The following is a 24,817-nucleotide window of genomic DNA, read 5'->3' on the forward strand; positions in this document are numbered from 1 at the left end:
GGAGGTCTATTAAGTGAAGGGAGCGCGGAATGAGACTGCAGCAGTGGTTGAATGGAAAGTTACGCGCGAAGATGCATGCAAAGAGCATTCCACTTAATGATAGCAACCAGTTTTATAAAAATAATAAAAAAACAGATAGTGAAATCAATAAGCACTTTGGGGAGGGGGTACTGCAATAGTTCGAACGGGTGGTAATAGCAGCAGTAGCAGCTAGAGAGAAGCTAGTAGTAGATGCGGCACTTTAGACTGAAAGGCGCAGCTGGGGAGGGAGAGCGGGTGTGCTGTGGAGAAATTGGTTCAAACCAATTTTACTGTTGAGCAATCGACCAGGCAGAAGGGGGGGGGGAGGTGGTCGGCAAAGGTCGACGCCTAAAGAAGTGCGGATAAAGCAGAAAGATAAAACAAACGCAAGAGCATCCCGCCAAGCGCCATGTTCTATGGCGGCTTAAAGGCACGGTACGCCAATATGTGTTCGCTTGTTGAGGAAGCGGACTGGGGAGGAGGAGGGATTTTATCGTGTTATCGTGAGGAGTATGGTTTTTTCTCCTCCAAATAGTACTATGCGCTTGCTTGGTCAGTTTTTCCTTGCGCGGTTGTTTCGCGCGCGGCTGTCCAAAATTGCAACCCAGATTTAGTGTGTAATTATCGCTGCCTCACCCCGAACTGGGTGTGAGCGTGTGTGTGTGTGCGCGCGCCGCGTGGCTACGATTTAATTGCGGGGAAAGCGGCATCATCCAGCGGCGGCCGGGCCAGCAGTTTAATGGTGGTGCGGTGTAATTTTGAGGCATTTTGCACAAATAGCTGGCGCATTTATGGGGTCAGATTTGAATGCCGGATCGGCGCTAAGGATGTGAGGCTGCACGCGCGCGTGTGTGTGTGTGTGCGTCGATTGGTTCGATCAATTTTTTGTAGGTTTTTAGGTACTGACGGGTGTGGTGGGTGTGTGCCTAATCATGGCTTCACCATATCGTTGGCAGCGGCGGTCCACTCTACGTTACGATAGTATGTAGTATTTGGACTTTCTGTCTAAGTGTAGACATCTTTTACTTAGAGTGACTTGTCGCCAACGATCGAATGCTCTAGCGATCGAGTTTGACATACTCTATTTTTTACGATCAATCGTTGTGTAAAATGTTGTATTGTACTATTTGTGAAGTATCTTCTATCTGGCGTAACGTCCTACGCGGACATGCCGGCCTGTACAGGCTATCGAGACCTAATTCATTTACCACGCAGCCGGATAAGTCAAATTTTTGCTACGGGGAGACGGTCCATTTGAGGCTTGAACCCATGGTGGGCATGTTATTGAGTCGTTCGAGTTGATGACTGTACCACGGGACCCCCCACAGAAATACAAATGGAACTGAGGATTTCATATGTTAGGTCGTTAATTATCAAATATCAGAACATACGAGTAGGCATAAGATGGCATAAGAGCATTATTTCATTAATGGGTCGCTTTTTCAGATCCATTTCATTGTGGGAGCGCCTAAAAACTTTCAGATAGGTGACATGTTTGACAGATATTGGCGGCAAACCATATAAGGAGCAGAACTGTCATATCTGCATGACATTTTGACAGCATGGTAGGCAAAAGTCCGACATCCGACACGATCGATCATCTGCCTATCTGCATTTCGTTGATATTATTAAATGAAACGGCGTGTCGCTCAATTAAATAATCTTGAATTTCTTTACAACTGTTCAACTAATTTTTCCCATTAATTTCTTTGATTCGTTTTCACTCGAGATCTGCTCGAATGAAATCGCTTCCTACAACAGCTCGAACCGACGTCTGCCCAACTGTCAGACGTTAGCGAAATGTTGCGCGGGCCCATTCTGACGTTTCGCCCGTCTTGCGCTGTGTAACCGCGACCGTACTCTTCAATCTAGCTGTCGCGAGCATTAAAAAAGCAGCAGCAAAAAGCCAAGAGCCGTGGAAAAGGGCAGATTGACGCAGGATTTACGCATTTTGCACTCGCACTAGCCTGATGTGTGTTATTGCTCCCTTGTTTCGCTGATTATGTGCCCGATCCAGTGCAATAGCGGTACAGGTTGTGGAGACTTGTGAGCAAAAGCTGTAAGAAAAAACGCAAATCGAAAAACGGCAGCCAGCAAAATTAGCGTGAGTGTGGCATAGTCGCGACAGCCCCGAGCCAGAGTGGGAGCGAGCGGTGAATGTGTGTGAGTGCGTGTCGTCTGCATGTACCAGCAAGTAGGTGTATGCGTGTGTTTTTTTGTTAGTGCGTTGCTCTTCGTCCGGATGTCGTCGTCGCCGTCGTCGTACGCCAGGAATGTGCGTTGATGTTCACCGTCGCCCGAGTTCTATTGTGGTGAAAAATCGTCGCAGCAAAACGTGTCCAACAGCAGCACTTGTGTGTAGCACTGCTGCTGCTCGTGGGATTGCGACGAAAGTTGTTGCACTCGAAACCACCACCACCATCACCACCATCACCGTCGTCCGTGCGGGGAAAGGTGTAAATTGGGCTTTGGAAAACCGCCAGGGCCAGAAAGTGCATCCCCGTTTGCCTGCCTTCCCTCCAGCGCGTGTGTGAGTTTGTGTCTCTCGCTGTGTTGTGCGTGGTAACCGTGCGTGAGTGTTTGTCACCTTCGCGCATCTTTTGATCGGAAGGGCAGGCGGAGCCGCATGTGAACGCGAGTACACGGGAGTCTATCTCTGTGTGTGTGTGTGTGTTTGTGCGTGTTTGTTGGAAGTAGCGCGCAGTGTTGCATTTTGTGGTGTTTATAGCTAGAGTGGTAAAAGGATTTTCCATTGGCAGCTTCGAGCGCTGTTTCTATTAGCAGCCATTGCGTATACGTTTGTGTGTGTGTCTGTTTGTGAGTGTGTTGGCAAGTGTTGGTATGAGTCGTGTGTAGTAAGCGCAGGTCGCCAAACGGCACGAAATAGTAGCTAAAACGTGAAAAATAAACCGTCCAACTACAATAAAAAGGCAGCGAGTGTAGTGAAAATCGTGTCCCCCATCCCATCGATTCAACGTGGTGTGTTTTTCTTTTGACCGGAAAAAGTGTATCCGGATAGAATCAATCCCCCAGTACTGCCTGCTGAACACAGCTGAAGATAGGAGAAAGAACGCATCGAAAAATGTCGCTCAAACTGCAGAACATCAAAGGTAGCGGCGGCGGTAGCGGTGGTAACCGGAGGAAACTGGTCGCCTCATCAACGGCGACGGCCGCGACCCTCCTGCTGGTGGCGCTGCTGGTCGCGATCCCGTGGACGTCGGCGGCCGCAGTCGAGAATGATCAGGTATTATTATTGTTCATTTTCCCGATTCTCCTACCGCACCGAACAACGAAACAACAAACCATGACACACACGCACACGGGGTGGCTGCTTCTGCTGCTGCTGCTGCTGCTGGTCCGTTCAAAACAAGACCGTCTCGGTCGCACCACGCATCCCGCCGCATGGTGCTGTCTCTCTCTCTCTCTCTCAGGCAGCCCTCCCGAGCGTTTGGAAAGTGTGGAACGAATCGGATCAGGCGGAGGAATGGCTGTGTTTCTCCTACGTAGTAGCGTAGGGGCCTGTGGGCGAAACGGGAAAAGGGATGGACGACATTGGGACGACGGGAACGGCTTTCAGCTCTGCAGATGATGATGATCCCCGGTGCTGCTATGCTCCGTCCGGTGTGTGTGTGTGTGTGTGTGTGTGTGTGTGTGTGTGTGTGTGTGTGTGTGTCGATGTTGTTTTATTTCCACGAATTCAACCCGCCCCGTGTCTCGCCCTTTATGGATGGCCCTTTCTTCCCCTGCTCCCGCATCTCGCCTCCTCTCTGCCGTGAAGAGTGCCATGAGATGAAATGATCGAGGCGGCGGCGGCGACGTTGTTTTCTCACTGCTCACGCCGTTTCCAAGTTTTATGATCGGCCCGACGATCGCTCCTCGTCGCCCCTCTTCGACACACACCTGCCGCTGCGAGCACCATCAACAGCAGCAATCTTGCCTGCCAACTAGCTAGGCAACGTAAAGGGGCAACGAGAAACGTAGCAAGAGGTGTGCGCGAACGAGAGAAAGGACAGATTGTGTGAGTGCGAGAGTGAGTGAGCGAGAGAGAGAGGGGGAGCGATGCAAGCAAAGGGTCGTCCCTTTTTGATGCGAGCGAGCTGGAATCCCTGCTAGCATGTACCGTGAGCGAGAGAGTGAGAAGGAGAGAGGTCGCTTCACACTGAGCGTGGCCGGGTGTGTGGTTGTGTGTGGTGCGTGTGTAGTTGTGCGGCGGGTGCTGCTTGCTTTGCTGCCTGCCTTCCTGCGCGCTTTTGTGGGAAGGTGTGGGCCGCAGTAGAATCGTAACTGGAAGGGTGTGGGCTGGGTTGAGGGGATGTGGAAGCGGGAAGTCTATGCAATCGGAAGAGAGTGAGATTTTTTTTCTTCTGTAATGCCTGGCATGGCTTGTTTGTGCGTGTGTGTGTGTGTATGTGTGCTTGAATAGATGCGACCACAAGAGAACACGCACCGTTTTGGTGTGTTGTGTACGATGCGTGTGCATATGTGTGTGTGCATGTTTTGTGTTTTTATATTGATTTTATGGTCGCTCCCGTGTGTGGCTGCTTCCGCTACCCTGGGTTCCGCGATATTCGACGCGAGCTGTTTGGAAAAAGGGCTCCCGCCGAAAAAGTTGCTGACAGAAGCTCTTGACGGACCGATGGGGCAATTTGCAGACCCGTTAGAAGCACAAATTGAACGAGAAAATGAAAGATTTTTGCTTCCGTTTCATTGCTCCACCAGAAGAAAGAGAGAGAGAGGGAGTAAAATAGAGAGAGAGAGAGAGAGCACGATATTATGTGCGTGTGTGTGGGAGAGCTAGAGCTGGAAAAATGCGTAAAGAAAAGCCAAGATCCAGCGCCTGCTTGGGAAGAATATGAATGAATGAACCGTGTACGAACGCGCGCGCGGGGTGTGTGTGTGTGTGTGCGCTTCGTCGTGCATTGGTGTGCTACGGCAGAGGGCATGTTTGTGTATTGGTGTAAACTTGTTTGCCCTTCGCCAGAACCCCGCGGGGGAGGGCGTGGGAGCAGAGTGAACAAGAACCGCAAACGATGGCCGCAGTGCATAATCAAGAACGACACCACCAATCCACCCCAACCGTGGGGGCGGCAGGGTGGGCGGACGGGTGTGGGCAGGGGCCCTCGGGCAACAATAGAGAGAAAACAACAGGCGCAATGGAGAGAAAGAGAGCAGCAGAAGAAAAGTGGAATTTGTGTGGAGGAGTGCTCTGTGTGTGTGTGTGTGTGCGCCCAACATTCCACCAGATGGCGCACTCATGTGGTTAGCAACTCCGGGAGACACACATGCACACACACGCACACACGCACGTGTAATGTTTTGTTGGGGCTTTTGGGCCTAGCCGAGCCTGGCCATCCCGCTTGAAGCAGGATTTACAGATTTTGTGCTTAGTACAATTGGTAGTAGGCGATGGTGTTTGGTCCGGATAATGACGCTGAAGAACGCAGTTTCCGGCGGTGGCAAGCAGATAGGCAGAGGCAGGTCGTTAGAAACTAAAGTCGCGCGTGATCGAACGCCACAACATCGGCGTGCGTGTCTTTGGCCAAACATGTTTTGGAGCATGCAGAACTAGCTGGTTGAGGGGCGTGCGGGGAGACGAAGGAGAACGTTGTGGCATGCGTCTGTGTGCCGTGTTTGATCAAGGACTATCAACATCGATTGGAGCTCGATGGGAGGTGAACGGGGAAAGGGGAAGGGGAGGTGTCTATGCTGCCCCTCCCGACAGGCTATGCTAATGAGCGTGTATGTTGTTTATGTATTCCTATTTCTAGGGGCTTTCATAGTGAGTGGAGCAAAAAAAACACGCTCCTTTCCATTCAAAGACCGGTCTCGCAAGGCGGTCTCACCGTTTTCCAGTACGGCACGCGGCTGCGTAAGGCTTATGCTAAACATTTCAACACCGCACTAACATGCCGTCTGTTTGATTCGATGAACGGTGGAGGCATAGTTGCAAAAGTGCTACACTTTTACCTCTAGAAACTATTTTCAAAGTAGATAAACGAATTGACAGTTCAAACGAAAATCGTAAATTTTACACTAAACACTTTTGCATTGGAATTAACTAAAATACGGGCCAAAAGTCCAACATGTTGAGCCTGGAAATATCAAACGCAGATGGTTTTTAATATACTCCACTTTTCCTCCCCTCGTCACCTCCAATACCAGAACCACTGGTGTTACTATATTAAGTGGAGAATTGTCAATTTGCTCTAAATATTGTATCCTTGTAACATTTATAAACTCCGAGCTCTAGTACGGGAAACGGGCCTTTGATGCATCTCCATACAGACAAAACCCCTGATTGTGTCCTCACTAAAAGTGGCAAAAAAACGAACCCATAATAACTAGACCACAGGCCGGACAGACACAGCGACAGACAGCCGGGACCTTTTTGTTGTATTACAACTATCGATGACTAGTTGGGAAATTTCTTTCTTTCGGGGTGTCATCCAATTCTATGGATCAATCGGTCCTTCGCATCTAGATGAGGACACCCACCACCACCACCAACAACAACAACCAAAAGGACTTCAACACACAATATCAATCTACACCCTCGAACCTCCCTTGAACGTTTCTCCGTTCCTTCTCCGTCCCCATCATCGCCTTCCATCGCCGCCATGTTCGTTAGGCAGAGAAATCCTTTATCGTCATCCTTGAAACGAAGAATAAGGACTCGATGGAATGTGTGTGCTAGTGTGTGTGTAGGAGGGGTCTATTTTGTCGCTGGGGATCCCTTTTCTCCACTCGGCATATATTATTTCTTTGGCAAAAAAAGAATGCTCCACATTCGTTGGAATGTGTAGCAACGGGTAAATTATTTGCGTTAGAAAATAGAGCGAAAGAAGGACAGAGAGACAGAGAAACAGAGAGAGAGAGAGGGACCTTTTTTATTGAGATCCGGCCGGCACTGAGTTGTGAAAACGTTTGCTTGAAAAACTTGCCCCGCTGCTTGTGCCCATGCCGGCGGGGTTTTCACTTAAACCCTTTTTTGCTTCCTTTTTTTGCTCGTTAAGTGATTGAAAATATGGCCTTCGCAGTAATTACAGTTCGCCCGCCAGTTTGTGTATCCCCAGCACCCCCCGTAGTTGGCTGCCAACAACAAAAATAAAAAGGAAAAATGGCCTGACGCCCAATATCTCATCCACTGTCCAAATTTCAGCAGGATATGAAAACACACCCGCCGGCGCGGCATTTTAGTTTAAACACGAAGTGAAGCAAAAAGGGCTTTTCGCTAGTTGCTACAGTGTTTGTGTGTGTGTTTGTGTGTGTGTTTGTGTCTACCAGGTTCTCAGTAGGCCGGGACCAGCTTTAGGCCAGGTGTTACAACACTGCTTCGCTACCGCGCAACCCCTCAGGGCGGAGGGCCGCGCCAACTTTGATGCAGTATTGGAAAGTTGTTGACGAAAGAAAATCGGCCTACTATATTGGCCGGGCGCGCTGGAGAGATACTGAATTGGATTGGGTGGGTGGAATGGGTGGGTCTTTTTGTAAATTTTCGTGGGCGACGGATTTTTTACACCCCCCCCCTGCGCCCCATACTCCTTCGCTGTCGATAACGTCGCTTGGGCCGCCCCCGGCTTTTTTTCCTTTGAGGACGGGGTTTTGCAGCAGCAACGTCGTGGACGCATATCCACGGCAGACATAAACACACGGTGCTGCTGCTGCTGCTGCTGCTGCTGGTGGATCATCAATATATTAGTAAGGCACAGTAGTAGGCGACGGGCGTACCTATGACACAAGAGGGGGAAGGGGGCGCTGCACAAGATTGCGACAAACGTTCACGCTGTCGAAACGCCTTTACCTTTGCTCTTTTGCAGCGCTTCCAATGTGCCTCTCTGGAGACTGCTTAGCGAGTCTGTATGTGTGTGTGTGCGTGTGTGTGTCTAATGGGCTGTCCCCATCGTTCGGTATCCCATTATCGTCGTTTGGAGCGTGTGCAGTGCCCCCCTCTCCCTCGTATACATATACAAACAATCGAGGCAAGGCACACCTGTAGCAATCGCCCACGCCAGCCAGCCGGGCAGACCGGACCCCGGGCAGAGGCGGAGGCAGTTTAGCGCAGGTTTTTGATTGGCACGGCGCGCGTTCGAGCACACCACCGAAAGGTATACCGGGGCTTAAGATTCGGGTCTCGCTTTGCTCTTTGATCATGCTGATGATGATGCGGCGCCTGCCTGCCAGCGATGGGTTTTTTTTTTGGGGGGTGGGGGAAGGACCTTGAATATCTTTCCGTTTTCTCTTCTGTGTAGAACAAATTCATGGTGCAGAAGCGGCCCGAGGGGTTTTCGTTTTCTATATTTTTTTGTTTTTGTTGTTGCTGCAGTTTTCCAATGTCAAAATTTTATATTCGCCTCAAGGTGGAGAAGATCGTGCCACTTTCTCTTGGGTCTGTTTCCGAGGAACCGTCGTGTCCTACACCGGACATCAAAAAGGATGGAACAGTGGATTTGAATTTTCGCATTTTCGATCTCGTTTCGTCCGCGCTTAAAGCGAAGATAATATTGAATTTAATCCTGTGCTGCTGCTGCGGTGCAGGAAGGGGAAGGTAAGGGAGAAAAAGGTCGCAGGGGGAGGAAGCCCACGGTAGAGGGTAGGGTGGGTGCTGCTGTTTATAACACGGTGTTGGGTCGTGAAGATGAAAAGATCGTGCTGGAATTAAATATCCGGTACGAGCGGCGGGGTCCTTGGGAGGGAGGAGGAAGGGGGCTACCGGTCCAATCTGCCACTCCCGGACTCCCGGACTCCCGGTTGCCTGCACTGCTCAGCGGAAGGGAAGCGAATGTGTCTTGTCTTTTGGTGTGTCTTCCGCCCGATAACGACGAACGACGCGGCGATGCTCAAACGAGCAAACATTCCTTGCTGCTGCCTGCCCGTACGATGTCTTTCTCCGATGAGGGATGGAGAAGAGGATGGTCTGTGTGGGGGGAGGTGGTGGGTGCGGTAGCCGCTTTTCGGTATGTCTGAGAACGGAACGGAACCTTGAGTGAGAGCCTGTTGGTAAGTTTCTGTCAGCGTAGTTTTCCTTTAGCCTTGTAAGAAGGAGTTACCCGTCACCTCCTCCACCACCACCACCACCACCGCCACCACTGTTTCCCTTTGGTATGTCGTCCGTTAAACGACCCTCGAACCAATGACAACTGCCAATGGCCCCGACCCCATGGGCGCTAATTGATAAATTGCAAACTCCAGAAGCGCCCGAAGTGCTGGCGATGTCTTCGAGTTTATGTGTGTGTGTGTGAGCTTGGGTTTACGGCTTATTTGTGCGAATGCTGGCATACGAATAGACCACCACCATCACCACCACCGATCGATGTTTGTATGACTCGCGTCTAGAGTTGGTAAGAAATAGCACACAAGCCGATGGTGTTTGGCATCGTTTTTTTATTTCGAAGTCATCATCATCATGCCTCCACTCGATCGATCTCCCCTCCCGATATGTTGCCGTCGTCTAGCGGAATGATGAGAACTGGTGCCACCGCCGCACCCCCACATCTCACACATGCATGCGGAATGTGCTGTTGATTACGGCCCCGCTTCTTATCAAGACATGGTTGAGACGAATTTTAATTTGAGTTGGCAATTAAAAATTAGACCAAAGAAGGGGCTCCAATCTCTCTCATCCCCACTTGCTGAGCGTATCTGACCAACCACCGTCATCTCGTGTGTGTGTGTAATCTCATTCTGCATCATGCAGCGATTACAGCAATACCAAATATTGAACGATTGCTTTTCGATTACAGAGTCGGCTTTCCCTTCCCTTCTCTCACCTTCCCTTCCCTGAGCAAAGGCTTATCTTATCAATGACGCGGCGTGTTTGATTTTGTTTGCCCAGTCTGGTGTACTTGTTTTCATTTCTTATTCCGGGAAGCAGTTTACGCTCGAGCCGTTCTGTCTCTCTTTGGCACTGCGTTATCGCACATCATCCAAACACACACACGCTGCTGCACGCTTTGGTTATCAGTTGTGTGGGGCGGCCCAGTGGCTGGTTATTTCGGAGCATTGTGATTCGTTCATATTCGCGAAACAAAACAAAGTGAGTTGTTTTTCGCTGCACTGTTTCAGGGGTATAATGTGTTGAACGTTTGATCCCCTTGTGATGCATCGGTGTTAGGAACCGTGCTACCAAAGCCAGAAGTTTACATTTTACGGTGCTTTTTAGAAAAAAAACGAATCCAACACTCATCTACGTCAATCAATATTCGTGTCCTCAATCCTGTTGCGCGCGTGAAACACCAGCACACAGTTCTTCTAAACATTCGTTACTGTTATTGCGCGGCTCTGTCTTAATGCTCAAGCACGTTCGGGGTTGAGTTTTTGAATGCCATGTTTATAAAAGAACTCGATCGAACGAAGGGGAACGAAGGCGGCTCTGGAACAAAACAAGGAAAGGAATTGGAATGTGTTGAGATTTGGGGGTACACCGGATTTAAGGTAAACATATGCGGCTGAACGTACAGCGTGCACCCGAGATCGAGAGAAATGGTTTTGATGGATAAATATTAAGGTTTTCTTTACGGTTGTTTTTTTTCTCTCTCTCTTTTTCTCTCTCTACACCGCGTAGTTTCATTGCCATCGGCTTCAATAGTGTGACGTGCCTCACGAAAGTTCGTTGGCAAACCAGATCGCCGCTACAGTATTATTCCGTCACCGAAAAGAAGCCGGCCATCAGAGCAAGCTGTGCAGATTGTTTTTTGAGGTTTTACAGATACACTGAACGGGGTGGGGGGGGCATCGCCTGGGTGGAAAAATTACACATCACGTAAGAATGTGTGTGTGTTTATTCTGCAACACTGCTAGGGGGTTGCACTTGACGCGGATCACTTGAACAAGCACGGGTCGAACCGCCCGGCTGTGCGTGTTGCTTTGCTCAATAGAAAAGTACTTTACTGCACATTGTTGGAATTATTGGTTCACAGGCAAAGCTGAGATAAATCGCTCATGGTTGTTGTCTCGGCTGCTACCGTGCTGTTACTAATGGCGAACCAGAACAGCGTGTATTTGTTCGCTTATGAGCCGTAGCAGCAGGCTGTGATTTGTCGACGATAATTGTCACACACTCCACAGCCTCACTCTCGATCTTATTTCTAATTGCGCGTCAGCTCGTCGAACGCAGCTCTCAGTAGGCCAGTCTGTTGTGTTTACAAAATTCTTGGGTATAATAAAAATGCGAAGGATAAATTATGGCAACAAGACAAGAGCAACAGAATATGCTGCTCAGAAACGACTCATTACAGACATTCACAGAGAAAAGGAGGACGACATAAAGATAGCACACAATACTGTGCCTTTGTTTTCTGCGCTACAAACGGCTGCTGCTGCTTCTCTGTCCATACGGCTCTGGTTTGGAACGAGCAAATAACGATGATGATGATGAGACATCCATCCACCGTATGGCCGTAAACTATGGCTCGATTTTGGCCGCCGCTGCTTGTGCCGTTTTACGCCGTTTGCGAGAAGGTCCCCTTCCCGTTTTTGCTACTCAGCCGTCTCTTCGCTCTGTTGTGCTGTTTGTACGGAGATACGCTCAATTTATTCGAGCACGAAAGACGAAAAACACAAAACTCTACCCTTCCCTGGTAGATGCGATGCAGCCGATGCCGATTTTGTTTGCTGCAATTGGTACGGAGATCCCCAACTCCAACTCCTGCGCGGTGAATAATGTGTGTTGTGCTGGTCATATTTTGTAAATCCGCTAGAACCTCAACTACACACCAACCAACCCCCCATCAACTGTCCCTCCGTTTCGGTGACCGGCTGTGTGCGGCAAACGGCCCATAACCGCAAACATAAAGTGAACTGAATTCAGCAGCGTCCTAGAATGGACTCGGGATGCATCTAAAATGCATCCATCCAATTTGTGTTCGGGAGCGGACAGTCAGTGGTCGGCATCCCCTGCCGTGGACCGCCCAACCCCTGCCTCCTGCAACTCTCCGTAGTACTGTTCTCGCTCTCTCAGGGCAGATTGTCGCCAATGGTCGAGAATTGGAGCAGCATCGAGAAAACAATAGCTTAAACTGCGGAATCGTAAAGATACTTGGTTGGTGGTGACGGGTGGGTGGGTGGGTGGGAAGACAGTGACATCGAACGAGATGTGGTCAGATTTGTGCCCTCCAGTGGCCATCTACCCCTCCCCTATCTCGCTGTGCTGTCTGTATGCGCTGATTTGCTGGGAAATTGAGAGCCTGCAGTTGCATTTCGGTCGATTTATGGTTGGAACTAAACTCCCCAAAAAAGGGGCAACACATGTTCAATGATTTTATGTGTATGATGAAACCCTCCTCTCATACTATCCAGCGCTTTTTGACCATATTTTGCTGGCTGATAAAGAGCTTAGTCTAATTATCATCGCGCGCTCTCCTCGTCTGCCTCGCACCATTGATCGTGGACTTCGTGGGCTTCGCGGACATCGGCAATCGATAGTGGGCGAAAACCACCAAAGGACTGCTACTGCTGGCTGCCCCCGTCAACACAAAAGCCAGATCGCGCGATATGTATGCCCTTCCAATGTACGCCACTGAGCTCTGTGCAGGTTTTTGTAAACTGTGTCTGTGTGGGCTTCATTTCGGTGGCTTTCGAATTATTCATGGCACTTAGTGCACAGAATCCGCAGCCGCCAACTGCTGGCTGGCTGGCTGGCTGGCTGGCTGGCTGTTTATCTGGTAGTGGTGGTGTGCAATTCCATCCTACCCATAGACACACTCACACCAACGGAGAAAGATGCATAACCATATTCAAATTGATCGATTCGTCCCGCATTCTACACCGAATGGGCAAAACGTATATGCCGTTGTAATTCCGTACATAATGGAAAACTACACCGCTGTTTAGTGCTGTGGAACAAATCGGATGCCATAGAGATACATCAATGAAATGAAACTGATCTCGGTGAACATCAGCCAACCGTTTGATGTCTAATACGCTACTGATAACCCATTTAAATATAAGGCTTTTCATGATGGGCACAGGATGCGTGTGTATGTGTGTGTGTGCCGTATCATTAAAGCATGCTTCACTTCTTGGGGCGTACGAGCGCGCAAAAGACCGTCTTTTACGATGTTCCTCGCAAGAGATCGTTAACTGATCCCGATTATCCCGATAATAGCGGGAGGCTCTCAGTTACGAAACTCCGTGCCGTGCTCAGGAGACAGGCAGCAACACGCGAAATAATGAACTCCCTCCTTCCATTCAATGCCCATGAATGATGGTGGTGGTGGTGGAGAAGCTAATGGTGAAGAAAAGCACAATCATCTTCGGCGTGCAATCTATCCCATCGCCTCGAGCACAATACACGGCCTGGCAGGCCGGCCGCCTCTCACGACGCCAGGCTGCGCTTTGCGACACTCCAACTTTTGCATGGCACTTTGCAAATAGTCCTCCTTCGCCAAAAGGAGGCGAAAAGCATAAAGACGGCCTTCGCCCCTCTGTTCTGCATGCAGTTATCAGCCGCTTCCCATCACTGTCCGGGCAGTAGCAGCAGCACATTATGCTGGCTTATTTATTTCTCATGTTTTTTAATGCCAAATTTCCATTCCGACCGCTCGCTGTCCATTCCCCCCGGTTCGTTGTTGTTGTTCGATCGCACTGTATTGTTTCTGCTCCGGTTTTTTTTTAAACCAATCGTTTTGGTTGGTCTTTGTAAAGTGAAATATATTAAGCATTATCAAGCAGCGTTTTCTAATAAGCGTTTTCTTGGGCACGTCCTCAGTTTGTTGGAGACGTTCCGAGATGACGTTTGGAATTAATTAGAACTTTGTTGAATCTTTTCATCGAGCACAGAGAGAAAACTGATAATGAAATCCGTAGCTCAAATTGATTGTTCTTTTTTGTTTGGGGTTTTTTTTTGGTGCTTAAATCCTGGACGAGCCTGCATAATCAATACACACCGTGGGTGGGAAAAGCGAAGAGGCAATTTTACTCCATCTCTGGGTACAATGTTTTCCTCTTGCGTTGTCCCCCCTAGCGTACATCATAAAGCTCCTCCACAAGCCTTGTCGTGGATGATGTTTCCCCAATTCTCTCGTGTTCCAATCCAGGGGACATTCGGTGTAAGTTTCCCATTCTGTTGAATATTGTGTTTCCGAAAGCTTAGGATGGTGCGTCTGTCATAAACGTCAAATCTTCGCAGACAGGATAAGCTTTGAACTTTGAAAGCTTTCGCCTTTAGTAGTTGCATCGCGTGGCAACGTGTTCAAAGTGTAGTGAGATGAGAGTGAGCTGTGCATATTAAGCTCATGCTGTGTAGCGGCTGCTTTTCCATCTCAGCAAGCGGATGCTGTGGAGCATCCAGATGGAGAGCTTTGTCTCCGAGTGACCGCGTCCCCATTTTGAAGAGAGGAAAACTCGGAATCTCCAACGTTCTCGCGCATGTACATCATTCAGCAGTAGTGCCAGAGCACGGTTGTTTATTTGAGGGCATGACGCAGTGTTTTCAACGGACGGCGTGAGCTTCGATAGGCTTCAAAAAGGAAAACACCCAGTCCCAAAGGGGGCAGTCTGTGGATGGGTCGTTTTTTTGCTGCTACGCTCAACCACTCACTCACCTAGAGAGACACTGTTATCCCCGTCGCCATGGGAGACAAACAGCTGTGAGAGCGAGAGAGCTGTACGAGAGTTGCGGAACGCCACGGAGGAAGTTAGAATTGGCGAAATTGTGAGCAAATTAATTCTAGAACAAAACCGAAAGGAGTTTAATGTTCTCGAAAGCTTCACCAGGTCGGCCGCTCTAGGGTGGTGAGTGAGATTTCCTGTCTGGCTGTGTGTACGAGCGGAGGGTGTGTTGTGTGTACTCTTGGATGTTGAATTTTTCTCTCGTTTGAGTCTGCTGTTGGGGCCGCTACTGCTGCTGCTGACTTGTCTCATCGACGTTGGCTCTGTGTTTTTCCAGCACCTCTGCGAATAGTTCCATCGTTGGCCGGATTGGACAGCCGATGAGTACTGCAGTGCATTTATTTCGTACCACATTGCGTACCGTATAGAGAGCTGTACAGTGTGTCGAGTGTATCTTTGTGTAGTGGTGTATGCGTCCTTAAAGGACCGTCCTGTCATTTAGGTAGTCGTTGAACGAATCTTTGATGATTGTAATTCATAATGGTTTTCTCACTGCTGGTTCGCTTGATAGGTATTCTGGGAGTTCTTGACTGAAAGTGCTCGTTTGCGTGTGTATCTGTCTGTGTGTGTGCTAAAGTATCCTTCTGGGAAGGCAAGCGAAAGGTTTGGAGAAGGATGAAGAAAGAGATTCACACATTTGAAGGGTCGCTGTCGTGACGGGAAACGATCACCTCCTGGTCCGTTATGTTATGCCCGTTCGATGGCAATTTGTCCTCTTCCTTCCATCCTTCGTTCCGTCGCTGCGATTTGCCAGATTATACCCTGTGTGTGTCTGTGTGGAGTAATTGCTCTTTCTGTGCAACGTGGCGGACCTTGTTGGGCTTTGGTTAGGTATGATGTTCCCTGTTGTGTGTGCCTTTGTCCTCGGTCCCCGCAGCAGGCAAGGCACATGTAAGAAAGGTGGTGGTGGTGGTACACATTTACCAGAGGTCAGGGAAAAAGGGACCGGATCAGGACACTAGCTGTTCAGGTCGTGGAGAAATTCGGCACCATTTCACGGTCAGTCCAGCCCCCTCCGGAGAGGGCTCACTGCTGTGACGTACATGCCCGTTTGCGCGTGTGTGTGTGTGTGTCTGTTCATTTGCCAAAGGTTAGCGGCAAAAGGACTGCGAATCGTTGCAATTCGAAACCTTTGCGCAGACAAACGAAGGACACAATTCTACGAAATTGCAATTACGACAACGCAGCGGCGCATTTTTGCAAAGGGACAGAAAGAAAACCCCCATTCTTTGTCATGTTTTTCGTTACGAATGGCAACTTTCAACTGGATAAGCTCCCCGCCAACAGGCAGGGGGAGCTAGAGAAGAGGCCCTTAGACAACTTGAAATGTGCTTAGTGTTCGACCGTGCTAAACCATTGTACGGAGTTCCGCATGCATGTAAAGAAAGGTGTGGTGTGCTGGTAATTTAATTAGGATCCCTTTCGGTCTTTCGGCTTTTCGGCTCTCGAGACCTTCCTGCCTTGCTAACGATGCGCTGATGACGCGTGCGAGTGTTTGCCTCCATGTGTCCTACACGCCCCCATGTCTATAGTGTCCTCCATCCTTGTTCTTCCGCTCCCCGAGAGCAGTGAGTGTTTCGCACTCACTTTTGCCCAGTGAGTGGAAGCGTCTTTCGTTCTTGTCTGGCATACGTTCAGGGGGAGGTAGAGTTATGCGTTATCAGAGTTATGCAATTTAGCGTAACCGAAGTAACGCACCAAAAATCGATAATAATGTTTACGGGACCTGGAGGTTGGCCGATTGATGTAGAGCAAAGGGGGAGAGAGAGAGAGATGGAGGGAGAGCGCGCGAGAAGGGGAGAGCGAGGAGCATAAAGGAAGCATTGGGATTGAACTAACCAAGTTGGCGATGGTTATGTTTCGTTTCTTGTTGTAAGGGAAAGAGCGGAGAGAAGGTGTTAAACGTGAGTAAGAAAGAGAGGGAGGGTGTGTGTGTGTGTGTGGAAAGAAGTAAAGGCCGGGCTACATTGATCGTACTCGCAAGCGTAATTTCGATTTTCACTAGCGCATCTGGCGGCGGCTAACCGAAGCATTTTGCCAAACAATTTGGAGCCGCTCCAGAAAATACGTTAATTTTCCATGTTTTTCACTTTAACTGGACTGAGAAAGCTTTGTAATTGATACATAAATATGTTGTGCAAGTATTCCAGCCGTTTTCGCATCGAAAAACAGTTAAAAAACTACTTAAATTTGAGATCCGGCAGGACCATTCTTCCGCCGACAAAAAAAAGCTTCCACCAACCGCCGCCAGATGCGCTAGTGAAAATCGAAATTACACCTGCGAGTACGATCAATGTAGCCCGGCCTTAAGGTTGAGCGGGGAGGAGAATGTAGGTAGCAAGCAAGGGGAAGAATATACGATAAACTAGGACACACCGACCGAAAGACGTCATCATCATCCGCGCATAGGTAGCCCCGAGGGAACGATATCTCACCTTCCTTGCGAACGATGGGCTAACGAGCTAACGAGAAGCGCGGGGAAATTGAGTTTGGCGGAGTCTGAATTTGGACCATTGCGGCAGAACTGTTCCCCAGTGTTAAACCTTTTGCTAAAAACTAATGCGTGTGTCGTCTTTCTGGCTTAATTACAGAACTCTAATAATCGGAACCTAAACCTCGACAGTAGTTCGTCCTTCGGCGCGGCACCATCGAACCAAAATGATATCTACATTGACGATGAAGGTCTGGAAGGTTCTGGAAGCCGCGGTGAAGTAAGTGTGGCAGAGTTGGAAGGACACTCACCACAGAATTATTTAATATAAACCCATTCCATCTTGGTTCCCTTCCTTTGCAGGTGCGTGACGATCTAGAGAAGGAGGACGACGAAGCATCCGGCTCCGGGTTCGGAGATGATGACGAAGATTCCACCTCGAGTCGATCGTCGCTATCGTCTTCGTCGTCGTCGGGCGGCAATCTAAACGTTCTGCGTGGTGGCAGCGATAACCTGCCCGGTTCAGGTGATCATGATGATAATGATCTCTACACAGACACCAACCTACCCACCGTTGATCCATCGACCACCGACGACGAAGATAGTCAGTTTTGTTTGCATGGCTTTATTTCTATTTTAAGTTATCCCGCCATATTTACGTTTTTCCTTACAAAACACTCTACCAATCGCTGTGCAAGTGAGCGTGCCGCGCCGTCATTGTAGTGAGCGGGGGACCCGTCTATTGTTTTATACTGCTCCCCTCACTGCCTCGACGTATTGAAGGCATTATTGCACCTGTGCGGCGATAAGATCTTAGTTCAGTTTTGCAGAATAGGAAGCAGAGAAAGAGAGAGAGATAAAACAAACATAATCAAACTCCTCCAAAGTAAGAGCAAAACAATGTCTCTATACAATGGGTGGAAGATCGCTGTGGAACATACACAAAAACATAAAACAATCGAATGTGCGATTTATTTGGAAAAAATCAAAGCAATTCTTACACACACACCCGAGATGAGTTTCCCTTGCGCCGCAGGGGATGGTTTGGTTTGTGAAGACAAGCGTCGTCCCGTAGGGTTTACCTTTCTTTTCTGTATAATTTCGATTAATGCCTCATTTTTCCCTTGAACACCATACTGACTATTACCGTCTGTCTTTAAACTGTCCGATCAATAACTTTCGTCTGGTTTCTGTCTATTTGTACAAAAAATGTCGTTTGTTTGTTTGTTTGTTGGATACAGCTCTTTGTTTTTATTTAATGTTTCAATTTCTAACTGTTTTGCATGAGTTACACTTTTTATTAACTTGGTTTCAATACTTAAATGCTGCTAATGTGTTTCTCTTTTCTCTTTTTACTAAAGTACATCCTTCATCTAACGCACTCTGTTGTAGCATGATGAAATTGAATCCATTGTATCATTCCATTGATGTGTTTTGTACTTCTTTTAAACAATCTCATTTTCATATTGCATTCATTTCATCAAACGTGATACCTTTCTCGTTTTAACATTATCCAATCATCACACATACCTCTTTCACACATCCCTCTTCTTCATTGATCACCACAACCCATCTTCGCGTTGTTCATTCGCTCATTGTGTCATAATGGTTTGTCTGATTCACTTTCTCGGTGAATTAGATCGACCAGAAACATGTCATTCGGTAAATGCGTTTATGTTTTTGTTATACAGTTTGTTTCACTCTTTCATAATATTGTTCAGGCGCTTGTTGCGAGGGATCGCCTCGCGCCAGCGCGTTTGGTTTGAGTTTGAGTTTGTTTTTTAAAGCGTTCAGTTTAGTTTCAGCTAGCTATTTCAATTTATCCAAGTGTAGTGTGTTTTTTGCCAATTACTGCTTACTAGTCACCCAGTTTGTTCAGCACTTTTGATTAACATTTCGAGTGTGTATTTCTTCTCGTTTGATTACTACTCCTTTGCGGAATAATAGTGCCCATTGGCAAGGATAATAGCAAATCATCATCCTCTTCGTCGTCTTCGGGATCCTCGTCTTCTGGCGGCGTTTACTCCCGAGGTGGGGAAATCATTGAAACGGGAGAGAACGATCTCGACCTCGGTGGATTGCCCCGGCATCACGTTACGCCAACGGAGGGCAGCATCAACCATCACGATAACACTCAGTACGGTGCGGGCAGTGGCGTTTTGATAATGAATGCCAAGAACGATGACCGAACGGCTAGCTTCTTTGCACAGCCTGGCATTTTGGCAGGTAAGTCACGAAAGCAACTGCAGCAGCACCAGCTTTCCGTACCCAGTAGCATAGAGCGTTTAGATAGTCCATCATTCACATGCGCGTGTACTAATCACAACAATGAATTTCTGGTTTACGTTTAGCTGTGATCGGAGGGGCAGTCGTCGGTTTGTTGTGCGCCATACTGGTGGTAATGTTTATCGTTTACCGTATGAGAAAAAAGGACGAAGGCTCGTACGCGCTGGACGAACCAAAGCGATCGCCGACGGCCAACACCTACGCCAAGAACGTGAACAACAGGGAATTCTACGCCTGAGATTACTCGATAGACTCGAGTGACGGTGATTTTTAAAAACAGCCATCCTTTCTCTGTCGCAGTAACATCATCCACAGCAGAAGAAACAAAATACTATGCAATCAATGGTCTACACACATTGACATGCAGAGTAAAAGGAGGGCTATAGAAAACGCCGGACAGCGCGAGAAAACATACACTTCTTTAGTATAAGGAACAGAGCGAAACGAACGAAAGTGAGGAGCAGAAGAAAGCCGCGCCTACGAATGTATGCCGCAGGATGTAAGGTCATATTTGTAGTAAGTACACTGGAACCGCTAATAAGAAGAGAGTAAGGTGCGTGTGTGTGTCTCACAAACGAGTAGATCGTTGCAGAAAAAAAGAACGCTAATTAGAAGGAAAGAAGGAGGTGGAAACAAGGTGCGAAGGAAGCCGGCAAAAGGGATTGATTGTTTGATGGAGAACATAATGCGTGTAGGCGCGTTCGCACAAGCCTACATGCACTGCTCTAGGAATTCGTTTTGTTTTCGGTAACCGGCTGTCCACCCTCCAAACAAGCAGCTGGTGTGTGGTTCGAGCGATGGCCGAGGAGTTGATCTAAGGTCTAAGGTATGATTTCATAATTGGAAGCATTTTGATCAAAAGATGAGTGGTTGATCCATTCTATGTTAGTTTAGTTCCGTTCCAATTGGTCCAGTACGGTAGGTTTGTGCGGCAGGCGCGTGTATGCATGCAAGTTTCGTTTTAAAATTTGATCTTTTTTTTAATATGTTGGGCAGGTAACTGACTGCAAACAAGTCTCTCGAATAAGTGAATGGATGAAGGTAGCTAATATGGGGGTTGTGTGTTGTGTTGTGTTGTGCATACAGCAGCAACATTATGGGTATTTGTTGTCCTTGAATTGAACCATCTATCTACAGGATGTTCCGGTTCTGCTGACAATATTCATTTTTCAAACGCAGCTATAGCGAACAACATTGCAGGCAGCTGACATTGCAAGCTATTATTATGGAGCTGTCTCCGATTAGTTGATCGTGCGATCTTTTTTTTTTATAAAATGTGTGTCTGTGTACTTTGTTCGGTAAAACAATTGATTTCCTTTTTGGCGCAAGTCGGCTATCGTAGGCCTCTCGCCAGGCTATGTTCTCCCCCATATTAAACCACTCTTCTAGTTTGCCATTTATAAACAAATGTACGAAAAACGTGTAACCTACACTACAATGGGACTCTTGGGACTCTTGTTCGATAAGCTATATAATCGGAAATTTCGGATAACACAAACCTGAACATGATATATAATTCAGATATATATAAGCAAAAAAGTAAAAGCATGGGTCAAGCGGTGGTGCAAACACATAAGGGAAAATGCGTACAGCAAGCGAGGGCAGAATGCAGGCTCTGTAGTTTGTAAGAAAGGATAGATGTTACATATTTATAAAAGTAATAAGTGCAACAGATGATGGAAAGGAAAGGGAACGAAAACGATGCCACACCGGTTTGGTTGTCCCGGTATCGATGGTTAGATTAGCAAATCAAATCCTGCGGTCCTGCTGGACACTCTAGCGGTGGATGGAAGCGAGCGCAGCATAAGCTTTCTCGTAACTTCGTACGTATCCTGTGTGTATATGTGCGCTCGCGCGCGCTCGCTGTTCGATAAAAGCATAATTAATTGAACTTCTCTTTGTGTGTGTGTGTCTCTCTGTGCAAGTATGTATGTTGAAGACGCGCGGTACATGGAGAAGGGAAATATGGTGGCAAACAAAGGGCTAAAACCGCAGCAACCAGCAGTAAAAAAAACAAACACAGAAGACAAAATCCGATGTTGATGTTGCTAGTTAATGTGGGGGTTTCAGTTCCATTCGGTTAGACGAGTGAGCAGCAGCAGAGTTAGAAAGAAATTAACAAAATGAAACGAAACAGCTACGGGGTGGCGTACGCGTACCACCACCCAGCCGTGCAAACGCTGGACAGGAAATGTAATGGCAATACTTTGTTGTGAAAGTATATATAAAACAAATGGAGAGTAAGAAACAATTGGCAATGGAGGAAGAATGCAATGGAAAATCCGGCAAAAGCATGCCGCCACTATGATAATTTATAATGTTGATTTTTTACACACATCCTGTATTTTACTCCCCTACGTTTCCAAACGCTTCAATTCAATCAAAACACATAAATTGTACTCATAATAATCCCTAAGGTGTAGCGCGCACCTGTTGTGTGTATGGCAGGCCGGGATGGAAGCGGTAGCGCGGGCGTGAGTGAGAGAAAAACGCCGGCAAATGTAGTAGATTCTGTCCCTGTAACACAATACAACAGTTATAGAAGGATTTGTAAGGAAAAGGTGGCCAATCTAGCTAGTGGTGGAGATGTAAGTGCGGAAAATATACCCAAAAGTAACATAGACTCACACTCCCATATGTATTTGCCATAGATAAGCGTATCCAGTTGAGGCTTTTGTTGATCGTAGGGACGATTGTTGTCGATAGTAAATTAATTTCCCGTTGGCATGGGCATGCTAGGGAGATAACTTGTCAGCAGATAATTGTCCAGATGGCTCGCTTGCCCAGCCTTTAAATGATGAACCACAATTCAGTCGACAGTTTTAGTTTTGTTAATCGGCCTTTTACTGTTTCCCTGTCGCATTTTGCCAGAACTATGCGTAAAGGACTTGAACTCTGGGCTCATTTACTTTCCCCCGGCCTCCTGGGGGAGACTGATTTGTTCGGTTTATGTTGTATTGATCTGAATATCCCGTCCCACTGCTGACAGTATGCCGAATATATACATTGGCTAGATATTCATTGCTGCAATGAATGTTGAATGACCAAGATTGGACTCGTTGGTGAAGAATATAGCAAGAACCAGTAGTGTTGTATCCACGGTCATCCGGAACTCATAATTCGTCTGAACCGAAATATCATCTTGCGTATATCAAGATCTCTGGACCATCGATGATAGATATTGTTTGAAATAATAGATGTTTCGTGAACGAATAGAGACGATGCGTACGCGAGGGCTTGTATTGACTCCAACGCCGTTGATGGTGGGGCTGTATGTTGTTGTTCTCATCATGATGATCAGGACAGCAGCCTATGGCAAAGGACAAGAAAGGTCAGCGGCTCATCAACAAGGAGACGACAGTAAATATATCATTTGAATAGCTCACAAAACACACTATGGCAGAAATGGCAGAAGTACGAGAAGAACTTATACTAAGCTTTGTAAATGAAGAACAACTAACGAGAACTATAAGTTGAAACTACTGACAACTAACCTATCGTGAAAGAATGCAACAAGGATTTTGAACATCATTTAACAGTCAATAGCAAAACTGGCATCAGTGCAGAGAAACAAGCAAAACAAATAGAGAAGAAAACGATCATAAACAATTCCAGAATAACAGCGCGCTACAACAAGGAAAGCAAACGAGTAAACGAACTAAAAAGTCTTATTATAAAAATTCAATAATCATACGATATGATAGTAATATGGGAGAAAGATTGCCTAACAAGAGGCACAAACACTCATAAAGCATAAACGTATTTTTCCGGAACTGTAAGGAACCATCCACCTCATGCTTTAAGCAACGCGAAACAATGGCGCAATCATTCAAAGACAAGACCACAGCACAGCACTGGTACACAAATGTAATAATCTCCACTTCACAAATCGCCTGACACAAATCTTACATTGGCAAAGCTCTTCGCGATATGTTTTAGTCTTTCCCTGTCCAACTGCATGGTCTGGTCTGGTCTGACTATCTTTTTCGCGCGAAAACGCTGATTTTCAAACGCTGATTCTATACTTAAGAATAATCCCAGTGTTGAGACGCATACTTGAGGCTCACGTTGCATGTTGACGATTTGGCGGAGTCAGCATCAACAGCTGATGAATAGCTCTTGTACCGATTTTGGAATGCTTTGGGATAGGTTTTAGCACACACCAGGCCTAACGTTAGGTGGGTTTCGAATTGCAAACATGGAAATGTAACTCCTTTGCATAGGCGCTTCTGACTGAAGAATTAGAACGAGAAAGTGGAATGCGTAATAGATTTATAGAGAGAAACAAATAATAATTATGGGATGTTAGAAACTGGGATTTAAACGCTTAAGCTAGCGCTACTCTTCCACTATTTTATGTATCTTTATCGGTTTAAGTGAAAACCATACTGAATCAAACATATATACATATTTAATCTAAAGCATTTACTTTATTTTACTCTGTTAGTAACACTCTAATTTTGTGCCATTGGTGGCGAGCAATTGCCGTCACCGTGTTGCGCGTATCCTTTGCAATGGTTTTACATCCTCTTTTCCACCTTCCGTTTCTTGCTCAAATCATCCCCTTCCCCCCTACTCTCAGTACAATGCTTTCGTGCGCGTGTGTGTGCGAGATGATCACAATATTCATGCATAATCACATTCTTGGAAACGTTGATCTTTAATCAGCTTGATACAATCATTACCCAATTTTATCATACAAACGAGCCATAGGCGAGGCAGAGTAGAAGGGGGAGAAAAACTATCCAGACAAACAAAAACGCATTTATAAACCAACCAGAGAAGCAACAGGTAGAGACATTCCGATGGAAAGCCGATTGATCAATTCAAAATTATTCTTAGCACAGTCCAGTAACGGTTTAGAATGAGTTTCGTGCTGATGGCAGTTATGTTTTGTTGTGACCATTATGTTACGTTCCGACCATGGTCAAGGGTGGGGCAAAGCAAATGCAGCGTAAATGCGCAACAAATTACATATGGGAGGGCCGGAAATAAATACAATCCCACTTTTTGTCAGATATACGTAGTCAAATTCGCACACCAGAGAACTCTATATATTCGGCGCAGCATAACCAGGCCAAAATTCAGAAAGCAAACACAAGCAAATCACCTAAACAAACTTTGAAATACTACAAGCCGCAGAACAGCATCAGAATAAGCAGCGAGCGAAATACTGAACCATCATCGTCTCTCATTACAGTAAAAACAGAAACGATAGACGGATGGGATAATAAAAGGAAAAGTAAATTTAATATACAAACACTACAAAAAAAAAGAGGAATAAACACACATGGAGCGCATTCATGAGAAAGCATTGTAAATAAAAGAATCTTTACAGTGTAATAAAAACAATACAACAAGTGGTTTATGCTCGAATATTAGTGAATATTTAAAAATGTGTGATAATTCACTGTCCTTGTGCAAGCGGCCCACCAGCTCAGAGGTAAGCATTCGCATACAAATCTTATTTTT

At 47.0% G+C, this 24,817-nt stretch overlaps 1 protein-coding gene across 2 annotated transcripts; it reads left to right on the top strand.

Moving 5' to 3' along the window:
- The first annotated feature begins 1,884 nt into the window (after window positions 1–1,884).
- Window positions 1,885–24,721, top strand: LOC120897998 (syndecan). 2 transcript variants are annotated; one of them, XM_040303265.1, is made up of 5 exons: window positions 1,885–3,265; window positions 17,220–17,339; window positions 17,423–17,663; window positions 19,007–19,285; window positions 19,411–24,721. In XM_040303265.1, exons 1-5 carry the CDS (start codon window positions 3,104–3,106, stop codon window positions 19,581–19,583), a joined length of 975 nt encoding a protein of 324 aa, XP_040159199.1. In that variant the 5' UTR covers window positions 1,885–3,103; the 3' UTR covers window positions 19,584–24,721. The 2 variants fall into 2 exon arrangements, with proteins under 2 accessions (XP_040159199.1, XP_040159200.1); XM_040303266.1 differs by having other exon boundaries at window positions 17,423–17,585.
- Window positions 24,722–24,817: the final 96 nt, after the last annotated feature.

The sequence above is a fragment of the Anopheles arabiensis genome, chromosome 2 (assembly GCF_016920715.1).
Source record: "Anopheles arabiensis isolate DONGOLA chromosome 2, AaraD3, whole genome shotgun sequence".
NCBI lineage: Eukaryota > Metazoa > Arthropoda > Insecta > Diptera > Culicidae > Anopheles > Anopheles arabiensis.

Coding starts and splice junctions, on each gene's coding strand:
- LOC120897998 (XM_040303265.1), top strand. CDS start 3,104: ATGTCGCTCAAACTGCAGAACATCAAAGGTAGCGGCGGCGGTAGCGGT. Junction 17,664..19,006: donor GACCACCGACGACGAAGATA/GTCAGTTTTGTT, acceptor GCGGAATAATAG/TGCCCATTGGCAAGGATAAT. Junction 19,286..19,410: donor ACAGCCTGGCATTTTGGCAG/GTAAGTCACGAA, acceptor GTTTACGTTTAG/CTGTGATCGGAGGGGCAGTC.